We start from the raw sequence: 19,741 nt of genomic DNA on the forward strand, positions 1-19,741 counted from the left end.
AGCAATGGCAGCGAATCCACTGCAATACGTTCATTCGCTAAAAATGTTATAAAAGATTTTCGTAAGGGGAGTGATTTTATCATTCATTTTTTTGTTAATGTCACTCTCTTTTGTGTCTTTATTAGATGATTTTTTTTTTTTGTGAAAGAAGGAGAGTGACATTAAAAAAAGGGAAGTGGCAAAATCAATTTCCTTTCGTAAAATCCATTCTTTATTAGATTTTTGACTTCTTCAATGAAGTTGAAATGTTAGATTTCTTTGAGTAAATTTTATTAACCAAGTTTGGGTGGCTTAGATGAGCAATATGGGATAAAGTCTAATACTCCGCCTCACATGCACGTGAAGGTGCGAAATGAGCTGACCAAGAGATTTGCTTCGGGCGACAGAGACTTGATCACGAGAGGTGAGGCCACTCAAGACCTAACTCTGATACAATGTTAAATTTCTTGGAGGGTTCCAACAGAGCCGGCCCTGACTTTACGAAGGCTTAAAGCAAAAATCAAAAGAAGGCTCTTTTTCAGAATCTTAATGAACAAAATGTAAATGGGTAAATTACCCTTCCAAGAACTAATACTATCAATAAGAATAACCCTAAAATAATAACCAAACATTACAAGATTTCAAACTCGTCACTTATATAAATATGAGGGGCCCTTAAAATTTGTACTTTTGGAGGGGCCTAAAGCAACCGCAACACTTACTTTAGCTTAGGGCCGACTCTGAGATCCAATATAAAATCAATTGGCAATAGGTGAAATAACTTCTAGATTTTATTAACCAAATCTTGGGTGGCTTAGATGAAAAATATGAGTTAAAGTCTAACATAAATAAAAAATCGTTCTGAACTTCAGGACTTAGTCATTTGTCTACTCTTTTTATATTTTCTAATTGTTTTTTAACCTTTCTAACCAAAACTTGACTGATTCAATAGACACCAGTCAACATAGGAAATTTCTAAATCTACCTTCTCTTAAAGAAACACGAAATTCATTAACACAAGGGATTGACCAATTGAGCATGAAAAAAATAACTATAGAACTTCGTGCTTGAGAGATCGCATGATCGAATTTTATGAAAGTCAAACAATTCAAATCGTCTGAAGAAGTTTTTGAAAAAAAAACCCGTTGAAGCACTTAAGATTTGCGCGGGTATTAACTTCACAATCTTCAAAGTAGTCCTGATGCACGCAATCTGGACATTAGAGCACGAAATTCATTTCTTACCGGAGGGAGTATAGAGTAGACACGTAATCCTGAGAAAAGCGTCGTCCGCAGGAACAGTACAATCTCGCATCCAATCGGAATCCTCAGATATCCCAACACTCTCATCTCCTCTTGCCACGTGTCCTCCCCCATCACCACCCCTTTCTCTTCACTCTGAAATTTTTGTCGAAATTTCAACTAAACACTTCTCTCACTCTTCCTCTTCTTCTCCCGCGACACTCTCCTCCACTGCCTCTCTCTCTCTTTCTCTCTCTCTCTCTCTCTCTCTCTAACGTGGTGAGAATTGGGGCTAGGGTTTGATTTCATTCCCAATTCGAAAAATGGCCTCCACTTCTATCTCTACCTGCACTTTACCTGAACCTTCTACCTTTCTCCGCCCACACTACACTCGAAAACTCCTCCGAGTTTCTCTCTCTAGAATTCCTCTCTCCAAGCGCAGTAAATCTACTCTGCTGTTCCGTGCTCGAGTTCAGAGAGAGGAATTTGTAGTCGAAGAGAGAGAGAGTGAAGTTAACGGTATTAACCTGAATGGGAATGGTAATGGTAGTGGAAGTAGTTATGGTTATAATGGAGGTGTTGGAGTGATTGAGAGCGGTAATGGAGCGGTTAATGGGAGGTTAGTGAAGTACGTTAATGGAAACGGTGCGGCTGCGCCGAGGATTGATGAGAAGGTTTTGGAATCGAAGGAGGAGGAGGTTCGGGGTAAGAAAACTATAGAGGAGATTGGGCAGGAGGAGGCTTGGTTTAAGAGTAAGGGAAAAGAACAAGTAGAGGTACATGAATTTTGGTTTCGATTAATGCGGTTATGTAGGGTCCGTTTGGTTGTGCAGAATTTTGTGTTTATTAGTCGCATGCAACTGAAAATCACTGTTTTATAGACATTGGCATACAAGGGGGAAAAACAGTGAGCTAGGGATGCAGCTATTTAGCAGTTCGTTGTAATGACTTAACTGGAACCTGTGTAGGCCAGTGGTTATGGAGTGTGATCATAATTCAAATGCTTGTAGAATTTGTGGTAAAGAATGCAAGTATCAACCCCAAGGTCTTTGTCCCGAGTTTAATTTAATTGGGTCCTGCCCCAGGATTATTCAAAGTGCGCATAAGCTGGCCTGGACACATGAGTTATAAAAAAAAAAGGAATGTGAAAGGCTGTAGAGTTTTAAATTGGATATTGATTCTAGTTTAATATTGTGCTATGTGCAGGGGATATCTTTGGCTAGTTAACTCTCTTTTAGTACATTGAATTGATTTAGTATAGTGTGAAGATGATATAATTTACATTTTCTTGTGTAAGCTTATCCTTGGCAACATGTTAGATAGATGTACTAGACTCAATTTTGATCGTCTAGCAAGTACTTTGATCAGTGTCGTGGAATGGATATCTTTTGTTGATATTGGTTGTGTTGTCATGGTTTTGCAACTTAGTGTGATGTAAAAATAGTAGTATGGTATACCAACTGGATTGTGTAGTAGTCCAACAGATGTTGAATTTGGTGGGAATTGGGACAAGGGGTACTTTGTACGGGGTTCTAAATGCGAGTTGATCGTAGATAAGAAGGGTGATGTAGGGATACCTAAATTAAGCTGAAATACAGTTCCTTGTCTGAAAGCAAGACAACAGGATACAACATGCCTACTTACATGGCTATATATCAGAATTTTTAGGTCATCTTCTTCTTTCAAAGCTTTTCAAATTTTCTAGAGGGCTACCTTTTTTTTTTTGGGGGGGGGGGGGGGGGGGGGGGGTTTGAGTGTTGAGTGAAGGCCAAGAGGGGGTGGGTGGGTGGGAAGTAGTGTTCAGCGAAGAATGAAGTTTATGTTTCTGGTTTTGAAAAGTGGCCCATTCGAGGATGAGAGGAGAATCAGGGACTCTATGCATCAGCACCTCTCTTCTTTGAAGGACCTACTCTCACCTGTATTTACCAAGTCAAGCACATAACTGGAGATTGAAATGTGACCAAGAGTGTGTTTGTGCACATATACCTGGATATGTGGTTATATAGTTCTATTTTTTTTTTTTTGCCTTTGTATGCCTAACTATCCCATTAATGAGAACAAACCACTTTTTCAGGTGTCTGTTGCTCCTGGGGGCCGTTGGAATAGATTCAAAACCTATTCAACCATACAAAGGACTTTGGAAATTTGGGGTTTTGTTATCTCTTTCATCTTCAAGGCTTGGTTGAACAATCAGAAATTTTCTTATCGAGGTTAGTTACTTCCATAAGATTTGGAATGGTGATGAGTTAAAGAAATGTGTTTGGCTACCACGAAGATGTCACCTTATAGAGTTTGATTGCTAATTTCACATGAGATGACTATCCATGTAACCATGCAAGTTAAAGGAATCATCTGGCAAAGTCAACAATGCAAGAGGATTATTTCTGATGGATGTCATACATCAGTAACTGATTGCATAATTATGCTGTTTTTATGCTTACGTATTTGGGACCCTTGTTCTGAAACGCATGATACTTCATGATTTCTTAAATTACAGTTATTAATTGTTTCATCTAGCTTCCTTGAAGTCTCACCAGATAACAATATAATGTGCTTTTGGTATCACAGTTGTTAGTGTTGACTGTTAATATTTTGGTCAATATCTGAACTGTGGGATAATAATAAGCAGGTGGAATAACCGAGGGGAAGAAGGTTCAAAGGAGGAAAGCCCTTGCCAAATGGTTGAAGGAAAATATTTTGAGATTAGGTCCTACATTTATTAAAATTGGCCAGCAGTTCTCCACAAGGGTGGACATTCTTGCTCAAGAATATGTTGATCAGTTATCAGAACTTCAGGTCAGAAATATTGTACTAAGCACCCTTGAATCATTGATACCATTGCATGCTTCCTCATTTAATATCCTTCCGGCTTCTCATTTCCAAGATGAGCATGGCCAAAGTGTCATCCCTCCGCGTGTGTCTTTTGTTGCTATTAAGATGTACAAAATGGGTTTTATTGGTGTAGCTTAATCATCCTTTCAGTGTGGGCCAGGTCCTACATTCCAGTCTCCTGTTTCCTGCTCCACTGTGTACTGTTTCTGGCTAGGGATGGCAATGGTTCAGTTTGTTTCGGGTTTTGGTAAAGCAAAAACCAAACCCGAAATTTATAACTGAAACCGAAACCGTCAGGTTTCTTTTTATCTAATCCGCTACTGAAACCGTTCGAAGCCGGTTCAGTTCGGTTTTCCCCGATCTGGTGGTTAACCTGCTTAATCACTGAACCGATCTGAAACCGACCGAAACATGTATTGACATTGAAGGTTAAATCATTGAATTCAAGCAGCCTAAAGCATGAACTATTACCCCAAATGGCTCGCATTCATTCAAGAACATATAATTACAAAACTTAATAACTCACAATATAGTCAATAGAAAAGTAAGATATATAGGTATCTTGTAAATATATTACGGTTTGGGTTCGGTTATGTCTATGTTCATGGTTCGAGTTTCGGTGCGGTTCTCATATAAATCCGAACCCAAACTGAATCGGCTGGTTTCTTCAAATTAAAAACCAAAATCAAACCCACAGTTTAAAAATCGGGTAAAAACCGCCCCGATCGGTTCGATGTGGTTTGGGGAGATTGCCATCCCTATTTCTGGCACTGCTTGTATGTAATGTATGATCATTTCCCTTGGCAATTTTTTTCACCTTTAAAAAGGTGAAATGTTTTCAGTATTATCTTCAGTTTTTGCACATCAAAGCTTCAAGCTTTGCCGCTGCATTTCCCTTTGATGCAGCTATGGGTTCAAATACATGCACTGTGCAGCTGTGCCTATATGTAGGATAAGTGGACAAATAATGGACTACTCCCCGTTTTCCATTCATTAATATGCAGATGCATTTAATAAACTTTAGCAATAATGTAGAGGCTTTTTCTGTTTAGTGTTTTCCTATTAATTAATGAATTATTGAGGTTAAGAGAGAAATGTGGCTACTGGGGGGAAAAGGTGTTTGAACAACATTTGTCCTGAAAGCTTAAGATGTAAGGCAATGATCCAACAATGTGTACCATGCTATCCAACACCCTCCATCTCGTGCAATCCTATCTTGCGTTTGGAGATACAAATACCATACATGGTAAAGAAGAATCGCGTCAAAGAATGAGAGGAGAAGCAAAGTGCGATGAACAAAGGTAGATGGAAAGATCGAACACAATCGAACACAATTGAACACAAGACTTTTCAGAAACAATGTTCTACTGGCTTAAGCTTTTAGCCATGGGCTCGACAATGTGTAAAATGAAGCTATCAAGCAAAAGGAAACAATGTTATATTGTCTTCATAATACATTTTGGCTTCCTTTACCCTGATTTTTCAAAATTAACTAGGAACGTGTTTGTTTTGCTAACTATTCCTAAGAAAAGTTTTTTAGTGACCATCTGTATAAGCTAGTGACTGGTCTCATGCTTTCCAAACCACCAACTATCCCCCTGTTTCTATGCAGGATCAAGTTCCCCCTTTCCCATCCGACACTGCTATATCCATAGTTGAAGAGGAGCTTGGAGCCCCCTTAAATAATATTTTTGAGCGGTTTGATTACGAGCCCATAGCTGCTGCTAGTCTTGGTAAGTTTTCTTGGTTGTGCTTTTTTTATCTTATAGGAAAGGGAAACCAGACTTCTATGTTCTCTTCATACAGGTCAGGTTCACCGTGCAAAATTGAAGGGGAAGGAAGTTGTTGTTAAAGTACAAAGGCCCGGTCTCAAGGATCTTTTTGATATTGATCTAAAAAACCTGAGGGTTAGTTTGCAGATCTATTGAAGTTGGTGCTCCTATGCTTACTTTGTTGGAGTAATATTTATGTTATCCCGTGTTTGTCTTCTTTTGGCTCCAAGGGTGAAATATCATTCCTTGTGTTCTTACATAGTTTAGGCAAACTTATTTGATAGCAGAAATGCTTTCCAATTTTTTTTTCTTGTTAGGTTTAGGGTGCCCTAAATTGACTGGTTAGGAAAGTAAAGGGAAACAAAAACCATTTTCGTCATAGTATGTAATATTCACTGGTTGCTGGGAAGTGTGGATCCTGTAATAAATGTTTTCTTGAAGAAAACGTTCTCCCTTAAAAGTCACATAATTTCTTTCATAATGGTTGACCTATGGGTTTGGCAATTGTGATGTGCATATATTCTTTGCTGATTTGTTCATACCAGGTCATAGCAGAATACCTTCAGAAGGTTGACCCCAAATCAGATGGTGCAAAGAGGGATTGGGTTGCTATCTACGATGAGTGTGCAAATGTGTTATACCAGGTATGACCTCCCTTTAAGCCACGTTTTAGTAAGACTTAGTTAAAGGTGTTTATGTTTGATGATGCATCTGGTTCCTTACTGAGCTTTTAGATTTTCAATGCATAATATTCTTACGCATCACGTAGGGTATTGACTATTGAGAAGAAACTATGATGTTTTGGATCATGAGGTACATAACACCAAGTATGGGTGGAATGATGATACCTAGATGGATGTGGTGTAAAGGCTGTCTAGAAGATTCATTATTACAGCATCCAAGTGAAGCAAATACAGATTTCGTTGAAATGGCATCTATAAGAAGCTGAAGGTAGCCTCTTATGGAGATGCTTAAAGGAAGTCAACTGAAATCTTTAGTTGTGCCACAAAGAGACAGGAGGACTGAAGAAAAGGTATTAAGGTTGAATGAGATCATGCACTTTATGAAATAGATATACCCTAGACGAAGTAGGCTGAAAGGTTAAAAGGGAATGTGGAGCTGACTTCTCGTAGTCGGTAACTTGGTGCAAGGCCGTCTTTGAGTTAAAAGATCTGGTCCAGTCACCAACCAATCTTTCTATCCTTGGGTTTGCGGAGGATATAGTGGCAGGTTTTCTTGGGACTGGTAAGAAATAAGCAAAAACGTTGAATCTTAGAATAGAACTAGGTAGCCAATTTTGCATTTTCCTAGACATTGAGCTGGCCAGATATCGAGCGCTAATGGTAAGACAACATGGTAACTGCTGAGACCCATGCACCTAGAACTGAAGATGTGGATAAATTAACCAGGTGCACGCAGCAATTGTGCTGTAATAATGTAATATCATTACATCAGTTTGCTTCTCTGGTTAGTCATGTTTAGATTATTCTCAAGCTTCACTTTTCTATTGCAACTCTTTGTATTAGCGCTTAGTTTTCTGTTTGATAGTTCAATGTTAACTGAAGTTAGTAACAACAAAGCATTTTCTTCAGGAGATCGATTACACCAAGGAAGCTGCCAATGCAGAACTATTTGCAGAGAACTTCAGAAACATGGATTATGTGAAAGTACCAACAATATCATGGGAATACACCACACCACAGGTTTATCCTTTTAGGAATCCTGAAAATAATGCCCGGTGTACTTTGATTCTTTTTGTTTATCCTTGTTTGAATAGGTTTTCCTTTTGATGGCAGGTTCTCACGATGGAGTATGTCCCAGGGATCAAAATAAACAGAATACAAGCATTAGATCAGTTGGGTGTTGATCGTCAGAGGTAAATGTAATTCTCTACTATTTGCCTTGATTTTATCATGTGCAGCTTGTGACATCAATCCTTGTCTTCGAGTTTTTGATATTTGAGTAATTTCTAGAGCCTAAATGAGTTTCGGTTGTGCTATGCTCTCTAGGTTGAGCCGGTATGCTGTTGAGTCTTACTTGGAGCAGATTCTGTCTCATGGTTTCTTCCATGCTGATCCGGTGAGTTTTCTTATACCGTTGTTTATTTTAGTCCTAGAGATGGTTTACAAACAATGACTATTTAGATTATCCTGCAAAGTATAGTTGTGGACTTCTAATCGGCCAATTCCAGTGCCAGTTTTTGGAACATATGCACGTTAATGTCTGTGAATCTTAATAGATGAGCTTACTTAGGCAGATTTTAAAGAGCTCACAGAGTCCACACCTGTAGGTTTTCCTTGGTGAGAGGCTCGAGGAAACACCACGGAACATACATTTATGCCCCAAGTCCTCGTGAAGCTTGCATCTATGTTCTTAACTTCAGGAAATGCCTCATAAGCTACCATCGATTGAAACTATGGAAACAAGAACTTTATTTTGTTTCGTAGTCTTGGTAAAAGCTCATTGGTCTAGGATAACAATCCTGTTATCCCAACTTTTTTACTAATGCATCACAAGCATTAAAAGATTTCCTTATTTGATTGATGTTTTGCATTATTGTGAGGTTTGTTTACAAGGTTTAAACCTCCTAGCCTACGATTTAATATCCTGGCACATGTATTCTATTGGTAAACTCTAAGTAGCTTGCATAGCTCTACTGGACCCAGATAGATATGATGTGGACGTACTAACACAGCAAATCCTAAAAAGGTTGAAAATGGATATGACAGAGACCTGACAGTACATAAATATGTTCAAAATTTCTTCTTCCTATGACCTACAATCTGTGATGGGAGGTCTCTACATACTTTATGTGGAGGCGGCAATAATCAATACTTTAGTTTACTTGGAGTTCTGTATTATTTTGGATTTTATTTATTTTTTTCCTTTTCAGAACCAAGTCTATATTTACGTATAAGGATGTGTAATGAATTACGGTATATTGGCTGCATAATATTGAATTAGAGGACACCTGTTACTGTGCTCTTCGTATGTTTTCTTCTCTCTCTGTTTCTTCTTGTTGTGCCGTGCTAGTACTACAGAGGATTGGAAATTAGGATTTTGTTCCTATTTTGATTATTCTTGCAGGATTAATCGGACGCTTAATTTTCTTTTACAGCATCCTGGTAATATAGCTGTTGATGATGTCAATGGTGGAAGACTGATCTTTTATGATTTTGGAATGATGGGAAGGTTCTTTTTCTAAACTATTTTGTGCCCCTCGAGAATAAGTATCTGTGCACTATTGTGGTAATACCTTCACCAAATGAACACTTTTGATGTTTTCAGTATCAGCCCCAACATCAGAGAGGGGCTGCTGGATGTATTCTACGGTGTTTATGAGAAGGATCCAAACAAGGTTAATTTCTTCCATGAATGCACTAAACCCTGTTTTGTGAAAATTTGTCGAAGGTGGTTGATGAATTCCTCTTCATTTCTGTGTCATTTGCTGTTCGTTACTTTGAAAGCTAAATCTTTCGTGCAGGTTCTTCAAGCAATGATTCAGATGGGTGTTCTTGTGCCTACAGGGGATATGACAGCTGTCAGACGAACAGCACAGTTCTTCCTTAATAGGTGCTTCCTTAGTTCAAAAATAACTTCTGGATTCCTTTTCATTTTCTAGTGTCAGTTCTTCATTAGTATGCGCTTTCTTTTAATGTTCCCTTCTTGTTCGCCACTCCTGAATTCTTCTACATGGCATTCCCTGCACTTTGGTTTTCGAGGCTGTGTGATATAATGCAAAAAGGGATCCTCTTTGTCCATAACTCATTGAGTTTTGAAGTTAGGCTTTGGTTTTGGTACATCTTTAACTGAAGAATAGTTCATTTTCAGTCTTGACATCCTTATTTGGCAATGTAGCTAACTCAATTGGAAATATTGACCTTTGGAGTAAATTTGTAACCACTACCAATCCTCGAAGGAAAGCAAAGAACCTGGAAAAGGGTTTTAAAAATGTTTTCTGTATCATCCTTTAATCTTTAGAACTAATATTCGTAATGTTTGTAGCTTTGAAGAGCGTCTAGCAGCACAAAGAAAAGAGAGAGAGATGGCAACAGCAGAACTTGGATTTAAAAAGCCACTGAGCAAGGAGGAAAGAATAGAGAAAAAGAAGCAGCGCTTAGCCGCAATAGGTAATTTGTTTACATTTTGTAGTCAGTTAATTAGGCTGTTAACTTCTGAATTGACTAGGTTCACTAAATTGAAACAACCAATCTATATGTTTAGGAATTCGTCTTTTGCTTGGAGTTGATACATTTTGTTCAACTCAGCTTATTATGTTGAGGATCAATTTTCTGAGCCCCGTGGCTTTGCCCGGTTGACAATACATTTTTGTGTTCATCTTTTGTCTATTCAGCATCAGCTCTTTCAAATGGTCAATAGACTCAATACTTGTTGGGTGGCCCTGGCTGCTTGTTCCCATTTTTGGTGTATCTCTCAAGTTTGTTTATTTAGATGGATATTAAAGGATACTATGTCGTTTATCTTCTTTTTGGGCTTCGGACTCTCCTTCTTTTAAGGGGATTTGATTTGATTAGTCTTGATTTGCAGAAACCTTTAAATTATTCTGCTGATGAGAATATTAATGATGGTAGTAAGACTTTTTCTCATCTTCGTACTTTGTAGCCCGATCCATTTTGGGGGGTTTCACCTCTAGAAGGTTGGTTTACTTGATTGAAGGTCATACACTAGAAAATTACATTGACCAAGTGTTTTTCTATTTGGACTCACTGTCCTCGTCAGCTCATGCTTTCTGTGGTTTACCTTTGGCTGCAATTATGATTTCTCTTGCTCTCTTCAAAGATAAGATGTTTTCTATTGGTTTAATAGTGAAAAGTATGGAGAACTAAGTTAGGTGAGAAAAGAAGCAAGGAATGAGACGACGGAGTACGGTGAAATTTGAGAGAATAGCTTTAGGGATTGCTTTGTCCCTTAACCGCAACATTTATCTATGTTAGAGTTAGTTCACAATAACACCCTCAACATTAATGAACACTAACCCTACAGGCTGTTTCATTCTCTGAACAGGAGAAGATTTATTGGCAATCGCTGCAGATCAACCCTTCAGATTTCCTGCAACATTTACCTTTGTTGTGAGAGCTTTTTCAGGTATTCCTTGAGAAATCTAGTTTCGTCATTGCTTTATATGGTACTTCCAACAGTAATGTCTTGACGCTGAGATGTCATCTTTGCAGTGTTGGATGGCATCGGGAAAGGCCTTGACCCTCGTTTTGATATTACTGAGATTGCTAAACCGTGAGTCTAATTGAAGCTGGCATAATCCCTTCAAAATTTATTATTGAACTCTCAGATGTAGGGGATAGCTGTCACTTTTATACTAACATATTTTGCTTGTCAAATATCTAGTTATGCTCTAGAATTGCTAAGGTTTCGCGAAGCTGGCGTTGAAGTTGTCTTAAAGGCAAGCTTAGTGAACTATTCCCCTTTCTGGACTTTATACAGCAAAATCGTATGATTACCTATTTCATACTTTATGTTATAATGGCTCAGGACTTCAGGAAGAGATGGGACCGCCAGTCCCGTGCTTTTTACAACTTATTCAGACAGGCCGATAGAGTTGAAAGGCTTGTTGAAATTATCCAACGATTGGTAGTGATCAGGCTCTCTTCCAACCTGTGGTTTGATGGTCGTGATTCTCATCAACTTTTGTCATATTAAATTGGTCTCATAATGGATTTAATTCGACAGGAGCAAGGTGATTTGAAGCTCAGAGTTCGAGCTTTGGAGTCAGAGAGGGCTTTCCAACGTGTCGCAGCTGTACAAAAGACAATAGGAAGTGTGAGTTTAGCTCGCTTATAAGCTTAGCTATCTCTTCAAGTCCCCTTATTTCTTAGGAACTGTTTTAACAAGACATTATTCCTGGCAAATACCACTTTCTCGTCAATTATGAAGCACAAAAGCTGGTATCTGTTATCCTAGAAGCCATAATATTTCCTTTCTGTTTTCGAACTAAAATTGAAATAACGAGGATAAAATAGTCACGTCACTGTTTTTCAGTTATGCCGTCTCTCTCTCTCTCTCCCTCTCTCCATGTTGAATAGCTTGTTGAGATAGATGAAAGAATATATGATTTGTTGTTTTCCAGTTGTACTGCTCTCTCTCTCTCTCTCCCCAAGTGTGTGTGTGGAGAGGTTTCAACCTAAGACTTGCAGCTATTCAAATTTACAGCTCAGCCGAGGTCCAATCACTCAAGTGACACTCATACACAACCAACCCCTTACATTGTGCGCATTTGCTTGATGGTTACTTTGTCGCTTGCTTGCAAACATGGATTTTTGCATGCATGCATGTCATTACATCTATGTGTGTAAGCTGCCTGTGTGTACTAAGTTGTATTGCTTTGCGCTCAATCATAATTAGGACTTTATGCGGAGATTTAGGCTTGTAAAATATAGTTCCTAGTTATTTCACCGGCCGATTTTGGAAGTTCTTTGTAGTTGGTACTTGTTAGAGGATTGGTTTTGGACCTTTTGGTGTATATGATTGGATAGTAGAGTATAATTTGCTTGTTTTAAAATGATGAAGTTTACGAGGAAAAAATTGAACTTATTTGGTAAGGTGGGAAAACCTCCCGATTAAACTTCTCTTGATCTAATCAACAGGCAGTAGCTGCTGGAACCCTAATAAACCTTGGAACAATTTTATACGTCAATGCGATCCGGGTAAGCGTCTTATTTGATTCTTCTTTTGAACTGCCTGTTGTCTCATTTTCCTTAAATTTTAGTAACTTCTTTGCTCAATTGGCCTTGTTTTACAGGTTCCTTCTATCGTGGCATATACACTCTGTGCTTTTTTTGGCTTCCAAGTACTTTTTGGCATTTTCAAGGTTAAGAAGTTAGATCAACAGGAGAGGTTGATAACGGGAACTGCTTAAGTTTTTTGAAACGGCAACTGCATAAGTTAATAGTAAGTACAACTTGTTTTTTTCCCCTTTTGATCTAATATGTAGCTTCCTTTTTTAGTTCTACTGTATGCTCCTGTTATTATTGTTTATCCCTCCAAATCTTGAAAGCTGGGCTTTTAATATCCTTCCAAATGGTGTTAGATTTTGTAAATGCACTTTTCATCAAGTAACCAGATTGAGTCACTAAGGTTCGATGCCAACATTGTATGACATAGTAAGCTTTGAAGTTGTTACCCATGTGCCAAGTTTGACAAGGAAGTCGGTCCAAATATCTGGTGTAAAAGGATGATTGGAGTAGTTGATTAGCTACAAGACTTCAAGGGTCTTCTTACCAACCAAGGGATCATGGAATAATCCCCTGGAGGAAATTGAATGTGAATGGCTTGAGATTCAACCCATTGACTCACTTAGTCCTCAGTTGGCAATCTTATGCAACTCAAGACTTTCTCCTTGGAATTTGAATCCGGTTTTCAAATTTTCGCATTCTTCTAATTCACTCTGGGACAAGGCAACATATTCATTATATTCTTTATAAACTTGTTTTCTTTCCTTGGATAAGATAATTAAAATGCATCATAGAGTTTTTCACGTGTAATATGGGAACCTTATCCACTCTTATGTAGTAAACTAGATCAATTAACTATGTTTCCTGGGTTATTGTTCGCCCTAGTGTCAAGTATCCTTACATATGTTTTGTACGCATAAAATCATCAGATGTACCTTGGGTCTTGGCCCCTTGGGTGATGGCCCCTTGGGTGATGGCAAGTAACGTATCATTTGATTTGAAAGTTTTGCATTGACTAAGGCTCCGTTTGTTTGAGCGTAAAATATTTTTCGGTAAAATATTTTACCTATTTTCCGGTGTTTGGTTGGGAAAAAAATGAGGAAAACATTTTACATGTAAAATGTTTTCCATTAATTGGATGAAAATAACTTACCCTTAAATCTTCTATAAGTTATTTTCCGAAATGAACCCGCTGCTTTATTACAATTCTCACTACCCAGTTTTCTTGATCGTCCGTCCTGACCCACGTTCAATTTTAATGTTCTCGGATCTTTCCACTGTTTAAGCCCCCCCTCTCTCTATACATTATTTTGTCAATTTCTGAAAAAAAAATTCAAATGCCAACCAAACATTGAAAAATAAAAGTTCGAAATTTGTTTTCTGAAAAAATATTTTATATCGAAACAAACGGAGTGTGTAAAGTTCACGATTACTTAGCAAATGACATGTCTGTCAACTATGTCTGCACACTTTAACCATATTTCATTATCTTTGTTTTGCTGTGAATTTTTTTTGATCATCTCTAATATTTTCCGCACTTTGCAGATGTGCAGTACTCTTTTGCTTCGGTTATGCTGCAATTGCAGATATAGAGGAGAGACCATCTCGTTACACATTAGCTGAAGAGCTTGATTCAAAATTCTCCGGACTTGATGCAGGCCAATACTTCCAACTCCAAAGATATAAATTAAGCCTTTATATCTGGTCTGCAATGTTATATATAGTAAAAGTATCATCTTTATTTTCTAATCTGGATATGCGTATATGTTAGGCTAGATGATCTTTTCAACCCTAATGACCTTTGCACGGGTATATTCGCAGAATGAGTTATCTCTTCTTGTATTTCTTTTTCTTTTTTTTTTTCCTTTTTGTACTGAGCTGGTCATTTTCTTTGTTAGAGTCCTATTGTAGATAATTCACTGTAAATTCCTATGTCATGCCGGTTTTTTATGGCTTCCAACCTGCTTTGAGGGGGTTCGATGCTTGTAAACTGTACAATAGGTTTCGGGGGAAACTGTATGTAATCATAAATTGAACTCTGGGGAATGTTTTGATGAAACAATTGTTTATTCTCCATGCATTCTGGTCTATGTCCTTCATCTTGTAATTGCGTTCATACTAATTCGGTCTTTGCTAATATCAGGCAAAAAAATACTACTTTTCTATGTTCTTATGAGTCCCTTGGGAGCATCCAATAAATTAAGAACGAAATACACATGTTTACAAGCTCATATTTTTCATTAGAGTTAGGATGGCAGAGCGAGCCAAGCTACTCAAGTTTATTTAGTGTAAGGTCTAATAGCTTGTTCAAGATTGACTTGCAAAACTAGCCAACCAACTTAAGCACGTAAGTTGAACTTGACATAGAACATCTAATTGCTTTGAGTTATAATCAAGCTCAACTCGTGATCAAGCAAAACTGATGCTCATTTGAAATCAACTCACAACTAAAAAATCATATGCTTGAGAATTCAGAATAATCAAATAAGAGGCTTGACTCAGCTCATCAAAGTTCATAACCTGTTGTTTGACGGTAAAAAGATGAATCCCCAGTGTAGGAGTCTCCTTCTAGGGTAAGGTTTCAGGAGCTAGTGACAAATTTTGATCGAAATGGTTCATAACTGCAAAGTATTATTTGAAGGAAAAGGAACAAGATATTGATACATGGAATGGGAGCTTCATCGAATTGTGCCAAGAACTAGCAATATTGTTTACAGCATTCCAACATAACTACTAACATCACTCCCACATTTTCAGAAAATTCTTGACCAAGACCTGTCCATACCCTTCGCGAAAGTGCTGATCTCAAACTGGAAGATAACAACCCATACCAAGGTATTAACAAAAATAAGAAAGCATTTTATTGAAACCATCCTCTCAGACGCTGAGAACGGAAAAGAAGCAAACATTGAAAAAAGATAGTGCAGGAGTATGGTTACATCTCCAAAAACATTCAGCCACTTCAGTAAATAGTGACCAGTGCGCTCACATAAACAAGCCAAATTTGGCCTTCTCAGCTAAGGGTCATCATTTAGCCTGAAATGATGAAGGAGGTGAATAGTTTTGCTAACAATAATGGTCAATTAAAAGTTACTAGATAAACATCTATATAAAAACAATAAGCAAGATAAGAATTTTAAATGTGTAAAGTAAAGAGAAGGGAAGAGAGATTGAACACAAGATGTATAGTTGTTTGTACGATGCGTCGTAGTCTACTCCACTTGTCAAGCAATCGACTTGAGGATGAGACATCTAGAAATCCATATTGTTTCTCTCCCGTCTCTCTAAAAGTGTTTCCTCATACATTTCTCTTAGATTCAGAAGCCCATCAAATACATTTCCTATGGGCCCAGATAATGAGTTGTGGCACAAATTCCTGCAACAAAACATTTGTTACTAAATGATGAGGCGGTTTTTAGTCACCTCCGGAGGAGGGGATATCCTCAACCGTCCACCTAGTCCTTCAGCGGATGAAACGGCTTCCGGCGTGCTCGATTAACGACCTATAAAACAGACACGGTAAACTATGGGCACCGGCGTGGCTATCGCCATTGCCCCTCCGATGCCTAAGTCAATCGAGATATATAGAGAATGGACTGAGTATGAGTTTTGCATTGCGTACCTGTGTGAGGTGGAGGTGTGATCTTTATATAGGCATCTTGGGAGGAATCCCTTGGGACCGAGACTTTTAAGTCTCATTCACTCGTGGCAGGTATAGATAGGTGTTGGAGTGTCCTCCTTACCTTAGGACTCCCCTGACCTTTATCAGGTTTGAGGAGTCCCTTCACCTCTGGACTCTTTGATTGTCATCAAGGTTAGGCTTATCCGTATATGACGGGAATAGGTTGGTGATGAAGTATCCTCCTTACCTAGGACTTCATTAGTCCTTATCAGGTTTAGGAGTTCTCCTCTCCTTTGGACTCTGTGGTTATCCTTTATGGACTGTGGCTTGACCTCTTCTGAGGAGATAAGGCTGTAGCTGCTCTCTGAGTTCCCTTCGTGCATGGGTTTCTCACGGTTATTCCTTGGGATGAGATAAGGCCTTGGATATTCTAGAAAGGGAATAAGAGTCCGATTTCTCTGAGTCCTTTAGACTGTATGAACCTCTTGCATGGAGTGTCTCATAAGTCTGGCTGCAGGTTTGTCATATTTGCTGAGCTCACCTGGTGAGCTGAGCTCGGTATCTTTCTATGAGCTATGCTCGTGAGCAGGCTTCCGTCCTTGGACTGGTTTAATAGAGGCTAGCTATTATAAGCTAGATTCCATGTTCTTAATTGGGACTCTAGCTTGAGCCCTTAGGGCTGTGCTCATGAGCTCTTTAGTTTGGGCTGACCTTGGGATGACCTTTGCCCTTGGGTTGGTCCTACTGAGCTCAGTTCTTCAAGCTAAGCTCCATGCCACTAGGTCCCCTACATGGCCCTTCGTGTTGAGCTAGGCTTTTTGGTCTAGGCTGACCTTGGGAGGTTACTTTATACTTATCACTAAGGATGATCGAAATAAAACTGGCAAATTAGGCAATCATTGGATAAACAACTCACAGATGATGAAGATTCCTCATGGAGGTCGTCAAGGTGGATGGAATATTTGCTGTAAAGTTGTTCAAGCCAAATTTCTGCATTTACAGAACCAGTACATGAAAAGAAAAAGGATGGAAAGAGAAAAAAAACATAATGCAAATCAATCACATTGAATTGAAGTTAACTGCATGCAGTACAATACACTTCGTTGAAAACAGATATCTTACATGTGTGTGGCATTAAAAGGTAGGTTGGATGGAATTTCGCCGCTAATGTTATTGGAGCTAGCTAGCATCCCTAATATAAAGAAGCATATGAGATACATATATTACATATGATTAACCCTTTAGTACTTTCATTAATGGAAGATTTTACAGGAATCCATACAGTTGTTTTAGACTAAGGAGGTTGGTGAGGTGGAAACCTAGATTTCCAGTAAGCTCCAGCCCATGTAGTTCACTGTAGAAGTAAGTGAAACGCAGTAATTATTTTTGGCAAATTGACATCTAAGTTAATTATAGGACTTAAAGTGTACTTACATGTGTATGACCGATGATCCAAAACACGAAACTCCTGTCCATGATTCTTCACATAGGTCCGCATCACCCAGTCTCCATCCCTTCGGTTGGGGTGGTCTGTTCAGAGAGGTGTAAAGATCTTGAAGAGCCAGGACTGCATGAAGAAGCGAACCCAGTTTGTTTTGTTTATGTTCACAGAATTTAGAGTCATGCAAAAGAAACAAATCTTCCTTAAAAGTAAAGAGGTCACAACAGCAACATTCTAGGGCCAATAGGGTAGTGGACCGACTAATTAATCAACTTATCACGGACAAATATTAGCAAAGCAAACTTGTGATTGTGTAACCCAGCTTTCATGAATGGCCACCTTAATCCAATGAACTGGTCGATTTTCACCCTACAACTATTTCTCTTGGTTCACTTGTGTAGTGATTATCCTGGTTAGACAGCTAAGCTATAACTGACAGAAGGGTAAATGAAAATGAGGCTCTGATTCGTGCAGTACCTAAGTCCATTAACAGCAATGTCATGTTTAGGGTTTAGGGTTTATTGAAGAAACGGATGAGGAAAGGAAACTATTCGTCCTCTTTTGGCTAAAAGTCACCAAACAAAATTTCTGAATTTTTTGAAAAGTCTATCAATTTTCTCAGTCCAACCGAACAAAAAAAAGGTGTTATTTAACTTCTCTCTTTCGTTATTCTTTACTTTCCAAGAACAAATCTTTGAAACAAACAAAGGATTTTGAACAAAATAGAATTGTGAAACTAATTCCTAATATCAGTTTACCTACCCTAAATCAACAAACACAGTTGTTTTCCCAAAATCAACAATTCAAAACCGATTAAAAGAAAAAAACTGAAATAGCATTCAGAATGGTCATAACCCCAATTCACCGAACATATATATATAGCATCTTTTCCACAAAAGTATATACTCTAAAAGATTATCAACTCCTCGTTCATCATTACTTTATATCCGAAACATAGCCCTCAAATAAATTAAAACGATTCGCAGGCAAAACGGATTTAAAAAACGGCAAGAATTTCAGGAAGGAGAAAGGAGTGAGTTGGTTTAACTACCGTCGGGCTCAGCCGGAGGTGGCGGAGGGGACTGGGAGGGCTCCTGTGACACCCGACTTTTAAAAAAAATAAAATATATATATTCAATGCTAACAATAAACAGAGTAATATTTAGTGGTCGCTTGCCGTTAGAATTTAAAAAGTATATATGAAATGATATTGGCACTCCAAAAATTGATGCAACACTTCAAAATCAGTGTAACTCCAAAGCCACTTTCCTTTATTTTTGAAGTGCCTACATCAATTTTTGGAGTGCCAATATCATTTCCCAAGTATATTAGTTGTGACGTAATATCTACAAAAAAAATTAGAGTATTTTTCTGCTTATGTGTCAATTTTTATTAAGCTCTGCCGATATTGCTCCACCATGTTAAGAACATTGCGACACGGGAATAAGGCACGAATTTCCGCGAGGTGGAGAACCATGGGTTTCAAACAGAATAATCCGGAAAAGAATCGGCGTCTTATTATAGGGCGAATCGGATAGAAATCCCTAATTAAAAAAATATTCTAGATTTTGAAAGATACACTTAGATTCTATTAATTATGTTTAGATTTTATTAGATTAAGTTAAATTTTATTAGATTATTTTAGGTTTTATCAGATAATCCTAAATTATTCTAGATAATATTAGATATGATATAATTGGATAAGATAAGATCTTTCTAGATGTACCCTAGTTTACTATAAATAGCTATGCTCCCATTCCCTCACACACACCCCACACAGCACACACACCTCACACACACCACCGAACGGGAGAAAGAAGAAAAGAAGGGAAAAATAATCAGGTGAGTTCCCACCTCCTTTACCTTACATGCACACACACTTGTGCACTTGTAGGAATTTGTAAAGTGTTTAATTCCTTCTTTATAAATCACAACAAATAGAAAGTGGAAAAACGGTTAATTGTACGTGTGTATTGATTACATGTATACCTCTTATATTGTTGATCAATTCAGTTCTTTTCGGAACAAATGGATTCATAAGCTTGCAAAATTGATCATGTAAAATTATTGGGCTAAAATTTAACCGAGCTACTCGCATAGCTTGTGGCTCGGCTCGACTCGTTTTGTAATCGGATCGAACTTAAGCC

At 38.1% G+C, this 19,741-nt stretch overlaps 1 protein-coding gene and 1 long non-coding RNA gene across 4 annotated transcripts; one reads left to right on the forward strand and one right to left on the reverse strand.

The window, feature by feature from the left end:
- Positions 1–1,395: 1,395 nt before the first annotated feature.
- Positions 1,396–14,611, forward strand: LOC131298178 (protein ACTIVITY OF BC1 COMPLEX KINASE 8, chloroplastic). Of its 3 annotated transcripts, none has more exons than XM_058323511.1 (21): positions 1,397–1,996; positions 3,295–3,430; positions 3,850–4,016; positions 5,665–5,785; positions 5,859–5,959; positions 6,370–6,468; positions 7,417–7,527; positions 7,621–7,700; positions 7,834–7,903; positions 8,943–9,016; positions 9,113–9,182; positions 9,309–9,397; positions 9,830–9,954; positions 10,850–10,930; positions 11,017–11,077; positions 11,189–11,243; positions 11,333–11,431; positions 11,531–11,620; positions 12,445–12,504; positions 12,600–12,748; positions 14,077–14,611. In XM_058323511.1, the coding sequence occupies exons 1-20, from the start codon at positions 1,544–1,546 to the stop codon at positions 12,714–12,716; spliced, it is 2,259 nt and encodes a 752-aa protein (XP_058179494.1). In that variant the 5' UTR covers positions 1,397–1,543; the 3' UTR covers positions 12,717–12,748; positions 14,077–14,611. The 3 variants fall into 3 exon arrangements, with proteins under 3 accessions (XP_058179496.1, XP_058179494.1, XP_058179495.1); XM_058323512.1 differs by having other exon boundaries at positions 1,397–1,990; XM_058323513.1 differs by lacking the exons at positions 12,445–12,504; positions 12,600–12,748; positions 14,077–14,611 and adding an exon at positions 11,928–12,303 and having other exon boundaries at positions 1,396–1,996.
- Positions 14,612–15,196: 585 nt separating this feature from the next.
- Positions 15,197–17,935, reverse strand: LOC131298179 (uncharacterized). The gene is made up of 2 exons (XR_009190468.1): positions 17,588–17,935; positions 15,197–17,507 (listed from the first exon to the last, which is right to left on the reverse strand). It is a non-coding gene; the product is annotated as an uncharacterized LOC131298179 (long non-coding RNA).
- Between the last annotated feature and the right edge of the window lie 1,806 nt (positions 17,936–19,741).

This window comes from Rhododendron vialii, chromosome 8a (assembly GCF_030253575.1).
Source record: "Rhododendron vialii isolate Sample 1 chromosome 8a, ASM3025357v1".
NCBI classification, from domain to species: Eukaryota; Viridiplantae; Streptophyta; class Magnoliopsida; order Ericales; family Ericaceae; genus Rhododendron; species Rhododendron vialii.

Excerpts from the sequence above, each read along its gene's own strand:
- LOC131298178 (XM_058323511.1), top strand. The coding sequence starts at position 1,544 with ATGGCCTCCACTTCTATCTCTACCTGCACTTTACCTGAACCTTCTACC. Across the intron at positions 7,904-8,942 it reads GTTTCTTCCATGCTGATCCG|CATCCTGGTAATATAGCTGT; the intron begins GTGAGTTTTCTT and ends TTTCTTTTACAG. Across the intron at positions 11,244-11,332 it reads GCGTTGAAGTTGTCTTAAAG|GACTTCAGGAAGAGATGGGA; the intron begins GCAAGCTTAGTG and ends ATAATGGCTCAG.